This window comes from Eptatretus burgeri, chromosome 1 (genome assembly GCF_056783735.1).
Source record: "Eptatretus burgeri isolate ZD-2024b chromosome 1, Ebu_testis_v1, whole genome shotgun sequence".
NCBI classification, from domain to species: domain Eukaryota; kingdom Metazoa; phylum Chordata; class Myxini; order Myxiniformes; family Myxinidae; genus Eptatretus; species Eptatretus burgeri.
Window position 1 is genome coordinate 83,355,717 of NC_140961.1, and position 19,018 is coordinate 83,374,734.

General features: G+C 42.7%; 1 protein-coding gene across 1 annotated transcript in view; it reads left to right on the forward strand.

Annotated features, from left to right (window-relative positions):
• The window catches only part of LOC147034862 (uncharacterized), a 96,168-nt gene extending 78,023 nt beyond the window's left edge, over positions 1-18,145 (forward strand). The window contains exons 19-21 of the mRNA XM_085857950.1: positions 7,354-7,477; positions 7,578-7,967; positions 16,651-18,145. Coding sequence (XP_085714076.1) covers positions 7,354-7,477; positions 7,578-7,967; positions 16,651-17,120 — 984 coding nt within the window. The 3' untranslated portion in view covers positions 17,121-18,145. The remainder of the gene's footprint in view (positions 1-7,353; positions 7,478-7,577; positions 7,968-16,650) is intronic.
• The last annotated feature ends 873 nt before the right edge of the window (positions 18,146-19,018 follow it).

The following is a 19,018-nucleotide window of genomic DNA, read 5'->3' on the forward strand; positions in this document are numbered from 1 at the left end:
ATCCGACAGCTCAGTGAGTCAGGCATGCGACGATAACCTTTATTGGGATAAAAAAAATGACTTTTAAACACCATCTTTATCGAAAACACCGTCAGCTCGCACATGGAAAACCTTCACGTGGGTCAACGACGCGTCTGCTCGAGCGCACTGCATCACGTGAGGACCCGTGACGCGTCGAGTGAAATATTTTTTGTACAATCTTAAAACGTCTCCAAAACATCAGATTTTACCAGAATTTCAAAAATCGAGTTTTAAGCGTCCTAAGCGATCACAAAAACCGAAGACAAAATTAAAATTGAAGTTAAAACGAACTCGTAACGTTGAGGAAAGCAAAAATACTACATTCCTCCACATGAATTTACGGAATTATGTTTGACCTCACTGTGACCTTGACCTTTGACCGACATTGACCAAAATCTAATCAGCGCAAGCCACCACCCTCCTGAATCACGTGGTGTAATTTGACATTGGTAGCTTCTTCAGTTCTCGAGTTATCGTGCCTACACACAAACAAACAAACACACACACAAACAAACAAACACACACACAAACAAACAAACACACAAACAGATGACGGAAGTCATCAATATACTTTCGAAATCTTTAGATTTCGTATGTAACAAACACACAGAGGAGGGAAGTCATCAATATACTAACGAAATCTAAAGGAAAATTCACTCATAGAGTGACACTTGGCAAAACGGAACAACACTCGGTATTCCGCATCCCTCTCCCAAGCAGAACAGTTTAAATTTTGCATCCCACTAAAAGATCGGATCTGAATCTGGACCTTAACCAAAATCAAATGAGCTTGTTCCTGTCTCCTAACCAACTCTTCCACTTCGTTTTGTCAAAAGTCATCCACAACTTTTAAAAATATCATGCTAAATATCGTGTTTGGCCCTATTTCTCAAAGGTGCAGAATCACTTGAAAAATTCTCGAATCCGGATCTGGATTCGGATATTCACCAAAATTGAACCTATTAATCCTTTTCACACACCCAATCTGTCCACAAAGTTTCTGTGGAATCCATCATTAACCTTTTGAGATATTGTGCGATATATCGTTTTTGGCCCTATCTCTCAATAGTGAAGAATCACATAAAAATTATCGTATGAATATCCGGATTTGGATATTCACTGAAATTAAGTGTTGCCGTCCTTGGCCGGTCAACTACACACACAAAAAATTTCAGAACAATTGCTTGAAAACTGTGGCCAAAAATTGTGTGACAAAGAGACAGGCAAACAGACAGATAGACAAATGCTACAGACGAACATAATTGGCAAAAAAAAAATATTTTGCCAAGTAAAAATCACTGAGAATGACAACTTGGCGAAACGGAACGGCACTCGGCAGAGCACATCCCAAGTTTACATTTTGTTTTCCACTGACAGGTCGGATCTGCATCCGGACCTTAACCAAAATTGAATCGGCTTGTTCCTGTGACCTAACCAACTCATCCACCTAGTTTTGTCATAACTCATCTACAACTTTTTGAGATATCATGCTTTTCATTGGTTTTGGCCCCATCTCTTAATGGATGGTGAAGAATCACTTTTAAAAATTCTCATATCCGGATTCGGATCTTCACCAAAGTCGAATCAATTAGTCCTTGTCACATACCCAACTTGTCCAAGTTTCATCTGAATCCGTCCACAACTTTTTGAGATGTCATGCAATATCTCTTTTGCCCCATCTCTCAATGGTGAAGAATAATTTTAAAATTAAATAAATCCCAGATACGAATTCGGACTTTCACCAAAATTAAGCGTTGCTATCCTTGGCCAATCACCTAAACACGAAAAAAAAAATTCAGAACGATTACTTGAAAACTGTGGCCAAAATTGTGTTACAAGCAAACAAACAGACAAACACTATAGACCAACATACTTGGCGAATTTTTTTTTTGCCAAGCAATAAAAATACAGACAGATATGAATACAGACCAACATACTTGTCAAAAAAAAATATTTCGCCAAGTCATAAAATCGACGGACTAATATACTTGAAAAATCTTTGATTTTGCAAATAACAAGAAAGAAGTTGTGCAGTATACGATACTTTCAAAATCCCTAAAACATTTGACCTTAAAAACAATTGGCAATTGAATTCAATGACCTGATATGCAAGTCCTCTTCAAATTTCAAGTCAATCGGATGAAAATTGATGATTTCAGATAGTCCACAAAGTTGTTGACCTTGGCCTATGGTGATATTTTGACTTCAAAATCAATAGTCTTCTTGCTTATGACAAATCCTACTATTTTGTGAAGTTTTGTGCAGAGCAGTTTAAAATTGTGACTTGTATGCGATTGATATACAGCCAAACAAACAGACAGACAGATAAACAGACAAACAGACAGAATCACAGACTAGACCAACCAATATACTTGCAAGAAAGGCGTCATGCATAGCACGATAGTTGCAAAATCCCGAAAAAAAATTGACCATATAAATAATGGGTGGTTGAATTCAATGACCAAATATGCAAATACTCCTTAAATTTCAAGCCAATCAGATGAAAATTGACAATTTTAGAAATTCGGTCTAAGTTTACCTTTTTGCCTAAAATGATCTTAAAATAAAAAGTGGTTGAATTCAGTGACCAATTATGCAATTTCTGTTCAAATTTCAGTCAATTGGATGAAAATTGAAGATTTTAGAAACTGCACCTTTAAGTTATTGATCTGTTGGCCAAGGTTGACCTTTTGACCTCAAAATTCAATGAGCTTCTTGCTTATGACCAACTTTACCATTTGGTGGAGTTTCGTGAAGATTTCTTTTAAATTGTGACCTGTAGGCAATTGACATCCAGACAAACAAATAAACAGACAGACAGACAGAATCAAAGTCCAGACCAACCAATATACTTGCGAATCTTCGATTTTGCAAGTAACAAACACATAGGATTACAGACCAGACTAATCAATATACTGTACTTGAAAAATCGAAGATTATATTGGGTAATATTGGTACTCCATTCCTACTTATGTGGCAATCACTGTGCCACTTACACATTTGAGCAAGAAGGGTCAACCCAGTACCATGTTCAGTAGTCCTCCTTACTACCCAATCCAATTCAAGTACAAACAATGGTAGAGACAGCATGCATCCCTGTCTGACTCCTGTTGTTACTTCAAATTCTGGTATCTGCTTTCCGTGACAGATCACACTGCATTTGTATCCACTGTCTATATTCTTTATCATTCTGTCGATGTTTCCGGGTATTCATTTGTCAGGTCAGGTTAGATCTGTTACCTGCTACAGGTACCATGTAAAGCTGTACTAACCTGTTCCATGGTCGGGTTGTTGGCGACTAAACCGTCTCCCCCACCAGGTTTTCTGGTGAGGAGGGTGTTTGGATATGGACACCCAGCAGGATTAAAAACAAAACCTGTCAAAGGGCGCAGGAGCTCCTTGTGAGCCAACGGCCATCCATATCTAGTGCCCAACTGTGTCTGCGGACGTCCTCCTGCAGTTGGGTTACTTTTTTTTATTAGGAGGTTGGTGGCAGGATTTGCACTCCAGCCACTGTAAAACCCTTCATTCCGCAAAACACAAAAAAATCTGAAAACCCACTCCGTGGGAGTACCTCCTGTGCAGCATCCCTTCGCAGGGCAGCTCACCGGATGACGGGATTGGGGAAAAGCCTTCGGGACCCCCAATCTTTGATGATAGGAGGGAAACCACGGGGTAACATCCCTGGGTCAGATTGCGGGAGAGTGTGTCGGAGTGGTGCTGAGGCGTCGTCCATCAGACGGCGGTCTCCTTGGGTTAACCTGAGGCGGTCCCTTCGGGTGGGTGCCTGGAATGTCCTATCCCCAAGAGAGGATGATCACCTGTCTCTGTTATCATCTGAGCTCAAGCGTTTGGACATCGGGATTGCAGCTCTCTCTGAGGTTCGGAGACCGGATTGCGGCGAGATAATGGTGGGTGGTTACACCTACTATTGGTCTGGTCGCTCTGATGGTTACCATACCCAAGGAGTTGCTGTAGGTGTGTCCAATAAGCTGACCCCAATGATAATTGAGGTAACACCGGTCAACGAGCATATTATGAGATTAAGGATTCGTCACTCCTTAGGTGTCATTTCCCTGGTCTCTGTTTATGCTCTGACTGAGGCGAGTGATCTCACCGTGAAGGATGCATTCTACGCCACGCTCGAGTCTGTGGTTGATCAGTGCCCCAGACGAGATACACTTCTAGTCTTGGGGGATTTCAATGCATCGAGTGGAACTGATAGGGATGGTTATGAGGTGTGTGTTGGTCCCCATGGGTCAGGAACTATGAACCAGAATAGCACTACGTTCATTGACTTTGCAAGAAGTCATGGACTTAGGGTGGCTGGTTCATGGTTTCAGCGCCCACAAGCTCATCGCTAGACATGGTATTCCAACGATGGCGGTGTGGCAAAGGAGATTGACCATGTCCTCATTGACTGTCGTTGGAGGATGATCCAGAACTGCAGGGTCTACCGGCGTGCTCAGTTCCTCAATACTGACCACAGGCTTGTTGTTGCAACTCTAAAGCTGCACCTTAAATCCTGGAGAATGGTACCATCCCAGCCGAGGCTGGATGTTGCCAAGCTCAGGGATGAGAGAGTAGCTGAGGAGTTTGCGAACAGGCTGAGTGGACATTTGGGGGATCTGGGTGCTTTGGGGGGTCCTTAAGAGTTGTGGAGTGCCTTCAAGACCACCGTCCTTGATGTTGCCGGTGGATGTCTTGGAACTCACCACAGGGCAAAGAAGAATTTTGCCTCTCAAGGGACACTGGATACCATTGACCAGAGTCGCAGGGCCAGGCTGAATGGCAGAGCTGAGCTGTTCAGGGAGCTGAGGCGTAGAACTGTACATGCACTGAGGGTGGACAAGGAGGCCTATGTGCGAGGAATCTGTGAGGGGGTAGAGCATCACCTGTGGACAGGTGATTCTCATCCCGCTTACTGGGGAATTCGCACATTGCATTCATCCAAGCCCATCCCTCGGAGCACTGCAGTTAGAGCAGAGAGTGGTAGGCTCTTGACAGAGGAGTCTGAAGTGAAGGCCCGCTGGGCCAGTTACTTTGAGCGGTTGTACCAGGCTGATCCCCCAGCTGTCGAGTTGGACGTCAAGGGTGTTACAATCCCTGTTGCTGACCCTCGAATCAACTGTGGTCCACCTTCGCTTGTGGAAATACGGGCGGCGGTGAACCAGTTGAAACGGGGCAAAGCTCCAGGGATCTGTGGCATCCATGCTGAACTTCTCAAGGCTGGTGGAAATGCTGCACTCGTGTCGTTGCATGCAGTTTTGTGCTCTGCCTGGAACACAGGCATCATCCCAACTGACTGGAAGAGGGGCCTTGTTGTTCCTCTCTGGAAAGGAAAGGGTGATCGCCAAGACTGCAACAACTACCGAGGGGTGACGCTGCTCTCAGTGCCGGGCAAGGTCTTTGCTCGGATAATTATTGATGGGGTTCGCCACCATCTGCTTGAGCACCAGCGTCCAGAGCAGTCAGGCTTTACACCAAAGAGGTCAACGATTAACCGTATCCTTGCCCTTCGTGTCCTCACCGAACGCAGACGAGAGTTTCGGCAGGGGCTGCTTGCAGCCTATGTTGATCTCTGTAAAGCGTTCGATTCAGTGAATCGGGATGTCCTCTGGAGAATTCTTGGTCTTCGTGGGGTGCCACCAAAACTGATCGATCTGATGTCTGAACTCTACTCTGGTACTGAGAGTGATGTGAAGTGTGGTGGTACCGCCTCTGACTTATTTCCAGTTGTTACTGGAGTTCGTCAGGGGGTGTGTACTGGCCCCCACACTTTTCAGCACTTGTATGAACTGGATTTTAGGGAGGATGTCGGAGAGATCAAGCTGCGGTGCATCGTTTGGGAATGTCAAGATCTCTGACCTTGATTTTGCAGATGATGCAGTCATCTTTGCGGAGACTTTAGACATCCTTTTGGGGGCTCTCGAGGTGCTGAATGAGGAGTCGGAGCCACTGGGATTACGGGTTTGTTGGGTCAAAACTAAGATCCAGGCTTTCGGTGACATCTTGGATGCTGCTGTCCTGTCTGTGTCTGTTTGTGGTGAGGATATTGAGGTCGTGGAGAGATTCACTTACCTTGGCAGTGATATTCATGTCTCTCCTGGCTGTGAGGCAGAGGTCAATAGATGTCTGGGTCGGGCCTGCGGAGTCATGGATTCACTGGATCATGGGGTGTGGCGCTGCCGGTACCTGTGCGGGAGGACGAAAGTCCGAGTCTTCAGGTCCTTGGTACTTCCAGTCTTGCTCTATGATTGCGAGACTTGGACTCTGACCAAGGATTCTTTGACGGAGACTTAATTCCTTTGGTACCAGGTCTCTTCAGAGAATCCTTGGCAATCGCTGGTCGGATTTTGTGTCCAACGAGCGGTTGCTGAGAGAGACTCGGATGAGATTTGTTACCTGCATCGTCAGTGTGCATCAGTTGCAGCTGCATGGACATGTGGCTCGTTTACCTGAGGCTGATCCTGCTCACCAGATTCTCTCAGCGAGAGAGTCTCATGAGTGGAGGAGGCCAGTGGGTCGACCACCTGCCTCGTGGTTGCAGCAGGTTGACCATCATCTCAAGGAGATGGGGATGGGCCTGGCATTTGCCTGGGGGATGGCCAGACGGAGGCCCCTGGAGTACCGGTGGAAAGTGGACGCAGCGATCCGCCGTTCTGGCACATGCTCCCATACCTGACCTGAATAGTCTTCTGATGTATTCCACATCACATCCCTCTTCATACTGTCAAATACGTTTTCAAAGTTAATGAAAGTCACCACAAAACTAATTCCATTAATTACTTTTTTTTCTTTTTTTTGTGCATTATCTTAGGCTTGTCGTGGGGTTGCCACATACCACATGGACATGCAAACAAAAATTCATGACACAACACGATAAAAACACAGTCATTGAGATTGGTGGAAGTGCCATCACTTCATGGAGTACACTGGGAATCAGCACCGTCACAACAATGGCATTCTCGCGGCATCAGCTGGGCATTTCCAATGGAGGAATTTCCTCCTCTCTATGGATGCCATTGATGGGGATTGTTCGTGATCTTAACCTTCTAAATGCTTATTATCAAGCAAGGAAGCAACACCACCCTTTAAAAGTCTTTGGTATGACTTGTCCGGGGTTTGAATCGCTGACCTCCCAGACAAATTTTAAAGATAATATTTTTCAAATTTGGGTGCACAGGAAACCGTGGACAAAATGGTAGACGTCCACGTCTATGAAATGGCCAATCGTGCAGAAGATGTGGTCGGAGGTGAGATTGAGTGGGGGTTCGTGTGAAAGGGGCTAGGGCTCTGGACTCCCAAATACATTTCAGTCTTGTTTTCCAGGTCCCTCGTTCCGTGTGCAGTGAGCCATGTCAGCCAGGAACTCGGAAAGTTTCTCTCAAAGGGGAGCCCTTTTGTTGCTTTGACTGCATTCCTTGCACTGATGGACACTACTCTAACACTACAGGTTTGTTTATTTTTAATCCAAGGATAAAGTGTTGCATGTGCATATCCAATGCTTTCCCTTTGCAAGATTTATACTTTTCTTTACATTGATTTGCATCCAGATTCTCAGGAATGCCAGAATTGTCCTGAAGACCTGTGGTCCAATAAACAGCGCAGCACATGTTTGCCCATGCCAAGGGAGTTTCTGTCTTTCTCTGATCCTCTGGCTCTCACACTGCTTGCTTTTTCTGCTTTGGGTTGTGCAATGGCAGTGATAGTTTGGATAATGATATTCAAGTACCATGAGTTAATTGTGAGTCAATCAGCAAGGTCTGTGCTTCATTTCATTCTGCTGACTTCACTCGCAAGCAGTTGTGTAAGTAATGTGATGTTTGTGGGTGAACCCACAGACTTATCTTGTCAGTGGAGAGAATCCCTTGCAGTCTATTTAATTGCATTTTCCATCATTGCTGTGCTTACTCGAGTGTGTGACATCATCATGCACTCTCAAGGTACTTCATTTATGATTTGAAAACTCCAATATGATTACAAACATCAAGTTGTTGAATGTCTTAAAAATTCAGATTAAAGCTTAATACGAGAAGGACACTCAGTAGAGGACATACCTCCACTAGGTAATGCCTGATTCAAGAGACCATATCGAGCCCAATACATTTTTGAAATATCATACTATATATCGTTTTTGGTGCTATCTCAATGTTGAAGAATCACTTTTAAAATTAAATAATTCTCGTATCCAGATTCTGAATCAGATCTTCACCAAAATAGAATCAATTTGTCCGTCCAACACACCCAACATGTCCACCATGTTTCGTCCGAATCTGTCCACAACTTTTTCAGATGTTGTGCTATAGATAGTTTTTAAGCCCTATCTCTCAATGGTGAAGAATGACTTAAAAATTCTAGTACTCAGATCCGGATCCGGATTTTCACCAAAATCTAATCAATTCGTCCTAGTCAAACACCAAACATGTCCACAAAATTTCATCCGAATGCGTCCACAACTTTTTGAGATGTCGTGCACAGAAACAAACACAATAACAAGCAGTCATAGACTGGTACTTATGAAATCGTCAACTTGACCTCTGACCTTGTCTAATAAAAGCTGTCTCTGGAGAAGGTAGCGACGCAAACCAGAAGTTTCTACGATGATTCAATACCAAACCATCAAAAATCGAATGTTTGACCTCACTGTGACCTTGACCTTTGACCGATTTTGACCAAAATCTAATCAGCACTAGCCATCACCCTCGTTAATCACGTGGTGTAATTTGACAATGGTAGCTTCTTCCGTTCTCGAGTTATCGTGCCTAGAAACAAACAAACAAGCAGTCATAGACTGGTACTTACGAAATCGTCAACTTGACCTCTGACCTTGTCTAATTAAAGCTGTCTCGAGAGAAGGTAGCGACGCAAACCAGAAGTTTCTCCGATGATTCTGTCCCAAACCATCAAAAATCGTAACGTCGACCGAAGCAAAAATCTCCATTTCTCCACGCAATTATTTTATATTATTTTATCAAAGTCACAAAACCGTAATATTCGGCCATCCACCAACAATCTTTACATAATCCGTGGCTTAGCGAGTCAGGCATGCGACGATAACTTTTATTGGGATAAAAATGACTTTTAAACACCATCTTTATCGAAAACACCGTCAGCACGCACACGCAAAACCTTTACATGATCAACGCCGCCTCTGCTCAAGTGCACTGCACCACGTGACGACCCGTGACGCGCGAGTGAAATATTTTTAATACAATCTTAAAACGTCTCCAAAACATCAGATTTTTACCAGAATTTCGACAACCGAGTTTTAAGCATCCTAAGCGATCGCAAAAACTGAAGACAAAATTAAAATCGAAGTTAAAACGAACTCGTAACATCGAGCGAAGCAAAAAATCTCCATTTCTCCACGCAATTATTCAATATTATTTTATCAAAGTCACAAAACCGTAATATTCGGCCATCCACCAACAATCTTTACATAATCCAACAGCTCAGCGAGTCAGGCATGAGACGATAACCTTTATTGGGATAAACAATGAATTTTAAACACCATTTTTATTGAAAACACCGTCAGTGCGTACACGCAAAACCATACATGACTCAACGACGTGTCTGCTCGAGCGTGCTGCACCACGTGACGACCCGTGACGCGTCGAGTGAAATATTTTTTATACAAACTTAAAACGTCTCCAAAACATCCGATTTTTACCAGAATTTCGACAACCGAGTTTTAAGCGTCCTAAGCGATCGCAAAAAACGAAGACAAAATGAAAATCGAAGTTAAAACGAACTCGTAACGTCGAGCGAAGCAAAAATACTCCATTTCTCCACATTAATTTATGGAATTATGTTTGACTTCACTGTGACCTTGACCTTTGACCGATTTTGACCAAAATCTAATCAGCGCTAGGCATCACCCTCCTGAATCACGTGGTGTAATTTGACATTGGTAGCTTCTTCCGTTCTCGAGTTATCGAGCCTACAAACAAACAAACAAACACACAAACAAACACATAAATAAACAAACAGAAACAGAAGTGATCAATATACTTACAAAATCTTTAGATTTCCTAAGTAACAAACACACAAACAAACACACAAACAAACAAACAGAAACGGAAGTCATCAATATACTTACAAAATCTTTAGATTTCGTAAGTAACAAACAGGAGGAAAAAATAAATAAAAGAAAAACACGGCAATTTCCGTTCAGAAAACTTAAAGCTTTGATTGAGGTGGAGGGAGCAGGCAGCAGATTTGACTTACATGTGGAGAAACCCCAAACCAGGGACCTGGTGGCATCTTGTTAAGTGTGTCTCTGGAGTATGCTTCTCCTCCATCCCTGCCCTCACTTCACATGGGACCACAGCTTACTCTGCTCATGAGAAGGCCGAATGCCTCGATTCTGTGCTTGTTTCCAAATCCTTTGTATCAAACCCTGAACCTCCTCTCCTGCCCCTCTTGTCTCCTGCTCCCCTTGTGCATTTCTGTGTGTTAGCTCTTATACGAGCCTCGACAGTGTATACAAAAAAAGTGATTCTTCACCATTGAGAGATAGGGCCAAAAACGATATATGGCATGATATTTCAAAAATGTATTGGGCCCAATATGTTCTTGTGGATCAGCCGTTGCGTGGCAGAGGTATGCGCTCTCCCGAGTGGCCTTCTAGTTTCCAACTTTTATTTTCTATCCATATGGTCGTGGTCCACCTTTTCCAAGATTTACCTCGATATTTTGGCATAATATTATGCCATTCAAACCTCAGAGAATGTGCAAGTGCAGTTTTGCTCCAGGCAAGTCCTTATAAGCCTCATTCAATCCATTGGGTTTCAAAATGAACATCTCTCCAAATGACCTTAAATGCTTGTATGACTTGGTCATATCACCATTCCCCTAAAAACTTTAATACTACTTCCCTGCTTCCCTCGTCTGATCCAATTCCTTTAAAATGTATACTCCTTGGTTGTCTAAAGAGAGCTGCCAAATGCAAATGTATCACCATGTGAAAGTGTAGCAGGTCAGATTTACAGTGCCTCATGAAAGTTTACATCCCCTTTCGAATTTTTCACATTTTGTTGCCTTGTAGCCTGGAATTAAATTACATTAAATCATTGTAAAAACCAACCCAAAGCTTTAAAACAACATAAAGACAGATGGTGGTTCAGGGGTTTGCCGCATATGAACGTCTGAAAGGCATTTGCTCCTTTCATTTCATATTAGCCGAGTTCCCCGGACCTGCTATGTTGTGTTTTACTGTTTTATTTTATTTTAATTCCCATTTTTCTGGTCGTGTTTTTCATCAAATTTGCAGTCCCAAACCGTATCTTGTTGTGTTGCATCATCGAGTTTGTGTTCCTGGCAAAGTCCAGCCCAGTAGTGATAGTTGTGCTGTTCTTCTGCCTCCCTCTTTTTTATTCCACATGCATCCTCGTTTTCACTCCTTTTATCCCAGGTGTTGTTACTTCTGATACCTCAACTCAATCCTTTTCTGCTCCTCGCCCCAAATTTACAAACAACAAAAAACACTTCTTCACTCCAAAAAAAAAAAAAACATCAGAAAAAAAACAAACTCTATCTTCCGTACTCAGTTACAACTTAATTCCCCAACCCTTATTCTTTTCAATATCCCCAAATTGAATAAAACGTTTCCTCCTTTAAAAGCTCTCATTAGCCTTAAAAAAAAATGCTTCAAATATGCATTTAAAAATGCCTTACTCTGCTTATTACTCCATCAGGAACAATGAATCCATTCTTCTTCATCATCAAAATTTCTTCCTTTTCTTTTTCACAAGGCTTGTTTCCCAAAACCTCTTCACTCCGAAATGATAAGTTAATCCAGCTTCCTCTCTCACCTACAGCCAAATCTTCCTCAATGCCTTGAACCAAAAACATTCTTACCACCCACCCATGAAGTCTATCACAGGTTATCCAGTTTGGGAATCCCGAGACATCTACTTTGCAGAGGTTGTGTGCACATAGCAACAATTTTTCCTTCACGTCCATTCATGGTGTCAAACCCCTCCATGTCGGTACCCTCCCCCCAATCTACTTCCCACTTGTCACACCCCATCTCTGCTTCCCCCTCATCCCACCCCTCTCAGCTTCCTCCTCGTCCTGCATCCTCTCTGCTATCCTCCTTCCTCTCCAACTCCACACACTCATAGCTTCCCCCCTCCCCCACCAACCACTGCACCTCTTGATTTCCACATCACCCCTCCCCCTCCTGGCTTTGCCCCATCCCTGCACACACCTGGCTTCTCCCTGCCCTGCACCCTCCCCTTGCTCCTTTCCACATTCCTACACGCTATCAGCAGCTCCTCATCCCCTGTGCTTCACTGTGTGGACCGAAAACATCCGAAGCCTCCTCCTATAACCCTACAGATTTCTCAATCCAGGCCACTGCCGAGAAACCGGACATCATCTGTTCAACATAATCCTTTATCCCACAGGACATTCCTGATTCCTTCGTGTCTCTCACTGGCTATTGTCTCCTCCAGTTTGATTGACCTGAACCCCATCCTGGCAGTGGAGTCGCACTGCACATCAAGAACTCCATTCCTAACTCTCCGTGTACTGCTCTTACACCTCCAAAACCCCAGGAGTACCTCTGCCTGTGACTTTCCCTCCTCACCCACCTCTTATTTTTCTGTGTGTTGAGCCATCCTCCAAACTGCGATCACTCCTCTGCATCTCTCTTTCAAGCAACATGAATGAATGTTTAACCACTCATCCCAACTTTATCTTCCTCATATGTGCAGATTTTAATTGGTACCATGCAAATTGGCTGCGTGTTGGTACTTCTCTCACCAGCCATGTCACTTCAGCAAAGGACTTCTTTGACTTTGTGGTGCTGACTCGATCAGTAAATTTTCCCACTCTAATTTCTGTCAATGGTAAATCCTCCCTTCTGGATTTGGTGATGACCAACTTCCCCACCCAATGTATCTTGCTCTTCCTCTGCCCCAGTTGGTTAATCTAATAATGCACTTATAAAGTTCAATATCTCTCTGGCCATTCTCAGAGAACAGTTTCAGTGTCGGCGAGTCTGGCAGTTCATTCAAGCAAACTGGCAGAGACTGCAGGCACCCGTCACACTTCAGGAATGATCTCCTATATCTACTACCTCTGCTATAAACAGTGTGGAAATCCTTCCACAGACACCTGTTCTTCCTGAGGCACAAATTAATTCCATCTCATATTCCCATCCATGGTAGTACACTGACTAATATGGTGAAGCATTTGCCTTGAAACAACTTGCATTCTTCTCCTGGAAGGAAGCAAATCTGACCAAAGGCAACCTCAGATCATTCCACAAAGCCCACAAGTGTATGTCTGCTCTCAGAAGAGCCAGGAAACAACATCTGTCCAAACTCAAGACGATCTTTCAAATTTGTCTCCCTCATCTAAAGCCTGGTGGCACCTTCTTAAGTATGCCTATGGTGGATGCTCCCCTTCCATCCCTTCCCTCTCTTCAAATGGCATCACAGCCAACTCCACTGGTGAGAAGGCTGAATGGCTCAGTTATGTATTTGCATCCAAATTTTGTCCTCAATATATCTATCTATCTATCTATCTATCTATCTATCTATCTATCTATCTCTCTCTCTCTCTCTCTCTCTCTCTCTCTCTCTCTCTCTCTCTCTCTCTCTCTCTCTCTCTCTCTCTCTCTCTCTCTCTCTCTCTCTCTCTCTCTCTCTCTCTCTCTCTCTCTTTTTCTCTCTCTCTCTCTCTCTCTCTCTCTCTCTCTCTCTCTCTCTCTCTCTCTCTCTCTCTCTCTCTCTCTCTCTTTCTACCTCTCTCTACCTCTCTCTACCTCTCTCTACCTCTCTCTCTCGCTCCACCCACCTTTCCCAGTCGCACCAAACTGCTCCTGGAGACTGTGTCTTTTGCAACTGAGAGTGTGGAGAAGTTTTGAACAGCCCTCAACTCTGATTCTGCAACTGTACCGGGTGACATCAGCTCACATGTCCAAAAAACCTGCTCTACTGCTTTTGCACTTCCTCTCCCTTTTTCACCCTGTCATTTTCCCGAGGTCATTTTCCATTTGCTAAGAAGTCACCCAACATCACTGCAGTACATGAAAAATATTCTAAAACAGATCCCCTTAACTGCAGACCAATTAGCTTATTCCAATCATCAGGAAGGTCATGTCATCCATCATCGCAGTTGACATAAAATAATTGCTTTTCTCCAATGACCTCAACTCAAATCATCATTTCAGTTTCAGACCAAGTCATTCTACCTAAGACATGCTGATTCTACTTTTCCAACAATGGTGGAGACCCTCAATATCATAAATTAGATTAGAGCCATCTCTCTGGACATATCTCAAGCTTTCGATACAGTCTGGCATCCTGCCTTGCTCTCCAAACTGTCTGCCTATAAAATCCAAAGCCAACTTCACTCTTGGATTACTGACTTCCTCCCCTCTCATAGTCAACATGTGACTCGTAGGGACCATTTCATCTCCTCTCCCTGCCAAGACTGGACAACCTTCAGCCAGTGGTCTTGGCCCAATATTATTTCTAATCTTCATCAATGATCTCACTGACTCTGGAAAATCCTCTTTATCACTTTGCTGATGACTCCACTCTCTGCCATGACATTCTTCATTCTTCTGACGGAAAGACAGAGCAGCCCCTTCCCTTTCTTCACATCTTTGCAAAATCACAAACTGGTCAAACATTTAGAATATGTATTTTAACCCTGAGAAATTATGTGTGTCCGTCTCTATCTGTCTCTAAGGACCACCCCGCAAACCCTCCTATCTACTTTTTCAACAACCCTCTCGAAGAAGTCCAGTCACCCAAAACTATTTGGTCTCACTCTCAACCATGACCTCTCTTGAGCAAGCCACATTTCGAAGTTGTCCTTCAAAGACAGCTGCCGACTGGGCATCCTCCGACAATGTCCTTCCTTGGCACAACTGAACTGCTTATCCACCAACAAGGATTTCATCTGCAGCTTGATTGGAGTACTGTTCTCCCCTCTCAGCTGGCACCCCTGCCTCATACCTTGCTCAGCTTGATGCTGCACAAACCACGTCCTTCAAGATCATTGGATTCTCCCGCGATGCAGCTGAATCTTTGGGTCAATCACTTCACCAATGCCGACAGGTCAGTCGGATCTATCTACTTCCGCCTCCTTTCTGGTCTTGCACTGTCTGCACTCTCCATGCTTTGTCCTCGCCCCCTCCCCCCACCCCCAGGTACATGCTTATGATCAACCATCAACCGCCTTTTCAGCAAAATCCCAAAATCCAGAATTCCCTCTCACCTCCACTCATTTGTTTTCTTTTTTCTGAAGTTCCTTTTGTTATGTCGTGTCCTGATCTGTTCCGTGTTCTCACTCTTCCACCAACCTTGACTGTATACAATTATTTTGTCAAAGGTGAAAAAATAAAACAAGGGCTTGCAGGAATGGGGTTTTTTCAGACACAGACATTAGGAAGGGTGGAAATTGTCTATCTATCACATATGGCATTGAATATCCAGTCACAATTAATTACTTTATACTTATTCTCAGACATGAATTAAGGAATTAACTAAATTATACCAAGCAATTTTACCCCCTTGGAGTGATTTCCACAACAATATGCTTTACCATCTCCACTGAAAACATAAATTTTGAATTATATTTATGTGCCTTTTTACCATCGCCAATAACAACACAAAACTTGGAATAATTATTTTAATTTACATGCACTTTACTACCTCCATTACATTCACATTGCAGACAGGTCTCTCTGTCTTCTGCCGCCTCCTTTCTGATGGTGCACCCACTGCTCTTTCCATGCTTTCCATCTAACCTTGCCCCCCCCCCGAATTATGCAGGTCTCTGCAGGGCACACACTGTCCACCAGCAACCCCCTACTGGTAAAACTCCCAAAATCCAGAATGACTGCTCATCTCAACCCTTTTGTTCCTTTTTTTTTTCTCACTTGTGGCACCGACTTTCTCAGTCTCTGCAATCTCATTCTTCCCTTCAGATCTTCCAGCAGCTGTTCACCAACATTTCAGGTCATCCTCCATCCAAAACCATGATCTTTTCAACCCCAATTAACCCTTCCCAAGCCCACCCCTTTCCAAATTTCCATGTTTCCTTCCACAGAATTTGCTTCTGTATCAATCTTGTCCACCCCGTGCATCCTCTCCTATCCCTCATTCTTCTCCACATCCCTTATTTGTTCAATTCTCTCTCTTTTTTGTCCCTCCACCCTCTGCAAGATACAAATCACAAAAAAGTCAAAAGCTGCTCTGCAGTGTAGAAAATATGCAAATGCAAGTTCCAGAAGGTTTCAACATTTGCTGTGCTGTTTGGTGTGTTGTCCCAATACATCTGGTGATATAATAGAGATGGGTTATGCTGAATGATTGCCACTGAATAATTGTTATACTGAGTCATGACAGGTTGATCATCATTACAGTGTAGAAGGATGAATGCTGCAGTCCTGTACAGACAGTTAGGGACTCCATTTAGGATTGGAAACTGCGATCTTTAACATCTTTTGGTTAAAATTGTCTTCAGTATTTGTACAACCTCTGTCGATATTATTGTATACACTGTACATGTACACATTTTGTCATTAATGCAGAACATTATGGAATTAATATTTTGTATATTATTTTTATAGCAAGATCCAATTTTTGTCTTTTTTTATTTCAGTGCCACAGACTTGGGCTCTTGCAACAGAATATTATCAGCCAAAAGTCCTCATGGTACTTTGTTCATTACCACAGACAGGCTTTTGTGTGGCCTGGGCAGTTCTGGGGAAACTACAAAGGCACAAAAACATTGAATCCCGTTTGGGAACCATCGTTTTAGAGTGTATCGGGGCATCACCACTCTGGGTTTCCTGTGCTTTGTTTTATCTTGGAACCTTGGCGATATCCTGCTTAGTAATGGCTCTGAAAGGCCGCAAACTGGCCCCAGATTGCAATGAACACAAATTCATAATCTTCAGCATGCTATTCTTCTTCATGGTGTTAATCGCTTTTATTCCTGCCTATTCAAGCACACAAGGGAAGTTTGCTGTTGCCACAGAGATGTTTGCTATTATGGCCATTTGTTATGGATTTCTGGGATGTATATTTCTTCCCAAATGCTATTTAATTGCTTTGAAGATGAAGAAATAAATATATGGATTTGTGATTGCTTCTATGCTTTCATAATTCCTGCCTATTCAAGCACACAAGGGAAGTTTGCTGTTGCCACAGAGATGTTTGCAATTATGGCCATTTGTTATGGATTTCTGGGATGTATGTTTTTTTTTCCCAAATGCTATTTAATTGCTTTGAAGATTAAGAAATAAATATATGGATTTGTGATTGCTTCTATGCTTTCATAAAGTTATCTCAATAATGGTAATACGCTTTCATGTCTTAAATTTTAGCACACATGCACAACTCTTACTGATAAATCTGTTCTCCAACAATCTCAGTCAGTTATTGAACAGCAGTAGCTAGTCCAACATGTCAACTTAACATTTGGAATATGTAAACGGTTATTGTAACCACATATGCCAAGACGCTTTCACTTCTTAAAATTTAACACGTATATAATATGCTCTTTTAATGAGGTAAATAAGCCTGACAAGGATAAATAAGCCCAAAATCCAGATAGGTGGCTCCGTTATATGTTTAACCAATGATGACCATAAAACCTGTGTTTTGACGTGAGTGACCAGACTGCAGCCTCCGGGTTGGCGGTCCAGCTCTGTTATGTGCATGCGCAGGACTTGTGTCCATCCATTGGAGATCGGGAGAGTGCTTGTCACACTCTACATGTTTCAATTTGCCCGCCGATCACATCACGTGCCTTCTGTTTGAATTTGTTTGCATTAGCAGGAACGATTGTCTGGGTGGCAGACGGACGGTTGCTCTATGCAGATTATGCAGTTTTACCGTGTGAGACAATCCACAGCGATGCCCACCATAACAGTGAGGTGGAGCGTCTGATGTATAAACAAGGAATGTCGTCATCATTGGTAAGATATTTATCGGTGTGCCATACTGATGAGGGCAAATAATCCCTAAATCCGGATCTGTGGTTCTGCTTGATGTTTAACTGATGTTGACCATGTAATCTTTGCCTGTTTGGCTGAGTCGCTGGGCCGAGGCCTCTGTGTTGCAGGTGATGCTTTGGTGTCGGACTGTTTCTAGTGGGGATCTGGAGAGTGCTCATCACACTCCACATATTTTGAGATTATATATATATATATATATATATATATATATATATATATATATATATATATATATATATATATATATATATATATATATATATATATATATATATATATATATTTACTAGATGACCCGTGAACCCATTGGGTTCCTGTTGTGACTGTGGTTGATTAAAAAAAATCATAAAAAAAGAAGATAGCTCCAGCGAACTATACCGCTGAGGTTGTTTGCATTGATGAAATAATCCCGAAAAGCACTTGACTGAATGGGGAATTGATTTTTTAATAATTTGTTTCGTTGCTTGAACGAACCTTGATATTGCGCATCAATGTGAAAAAAAAACGGAGAAAAGAAAGTCGAAGAAATTATTGTGTGTAATCTTCTAAACACAATTTTATTTATTTATGAACACGGAAGTATTAGATCAAAATGGTGATGTTTATTTTATGCTGAAAAATAAATCGTTCTTTGCCTATACTAAATGTTTGAGATTTTGTATTAAATAATTTCAAGAAAAAAAAAAGATAGCTCCAGCGAACTATACCGCTGAGGTTGTTTTCATTGATCAAATTCTCCTGAAGAGTCAAATTCTTGACTGAATCAGGAATTGATTTTTTAATATTTTTTTTGTTTCCCGATTTGAACGAAACTTGATACTGCACACTGCAGGCGAATGGTGAAGTAAGGTGTGCCGAAAATTTGGCACTATCATGTTCCGTTTTGGCTGTAATTCAGGAACATACATACATACATTGTCGCGATCCCGCTGTTAATATCTTCCAGCACGGAATACTGACGTTAACGTCCGAGCTTCAAGCAGTCCACGTGTGAACAAAGAGAACAAC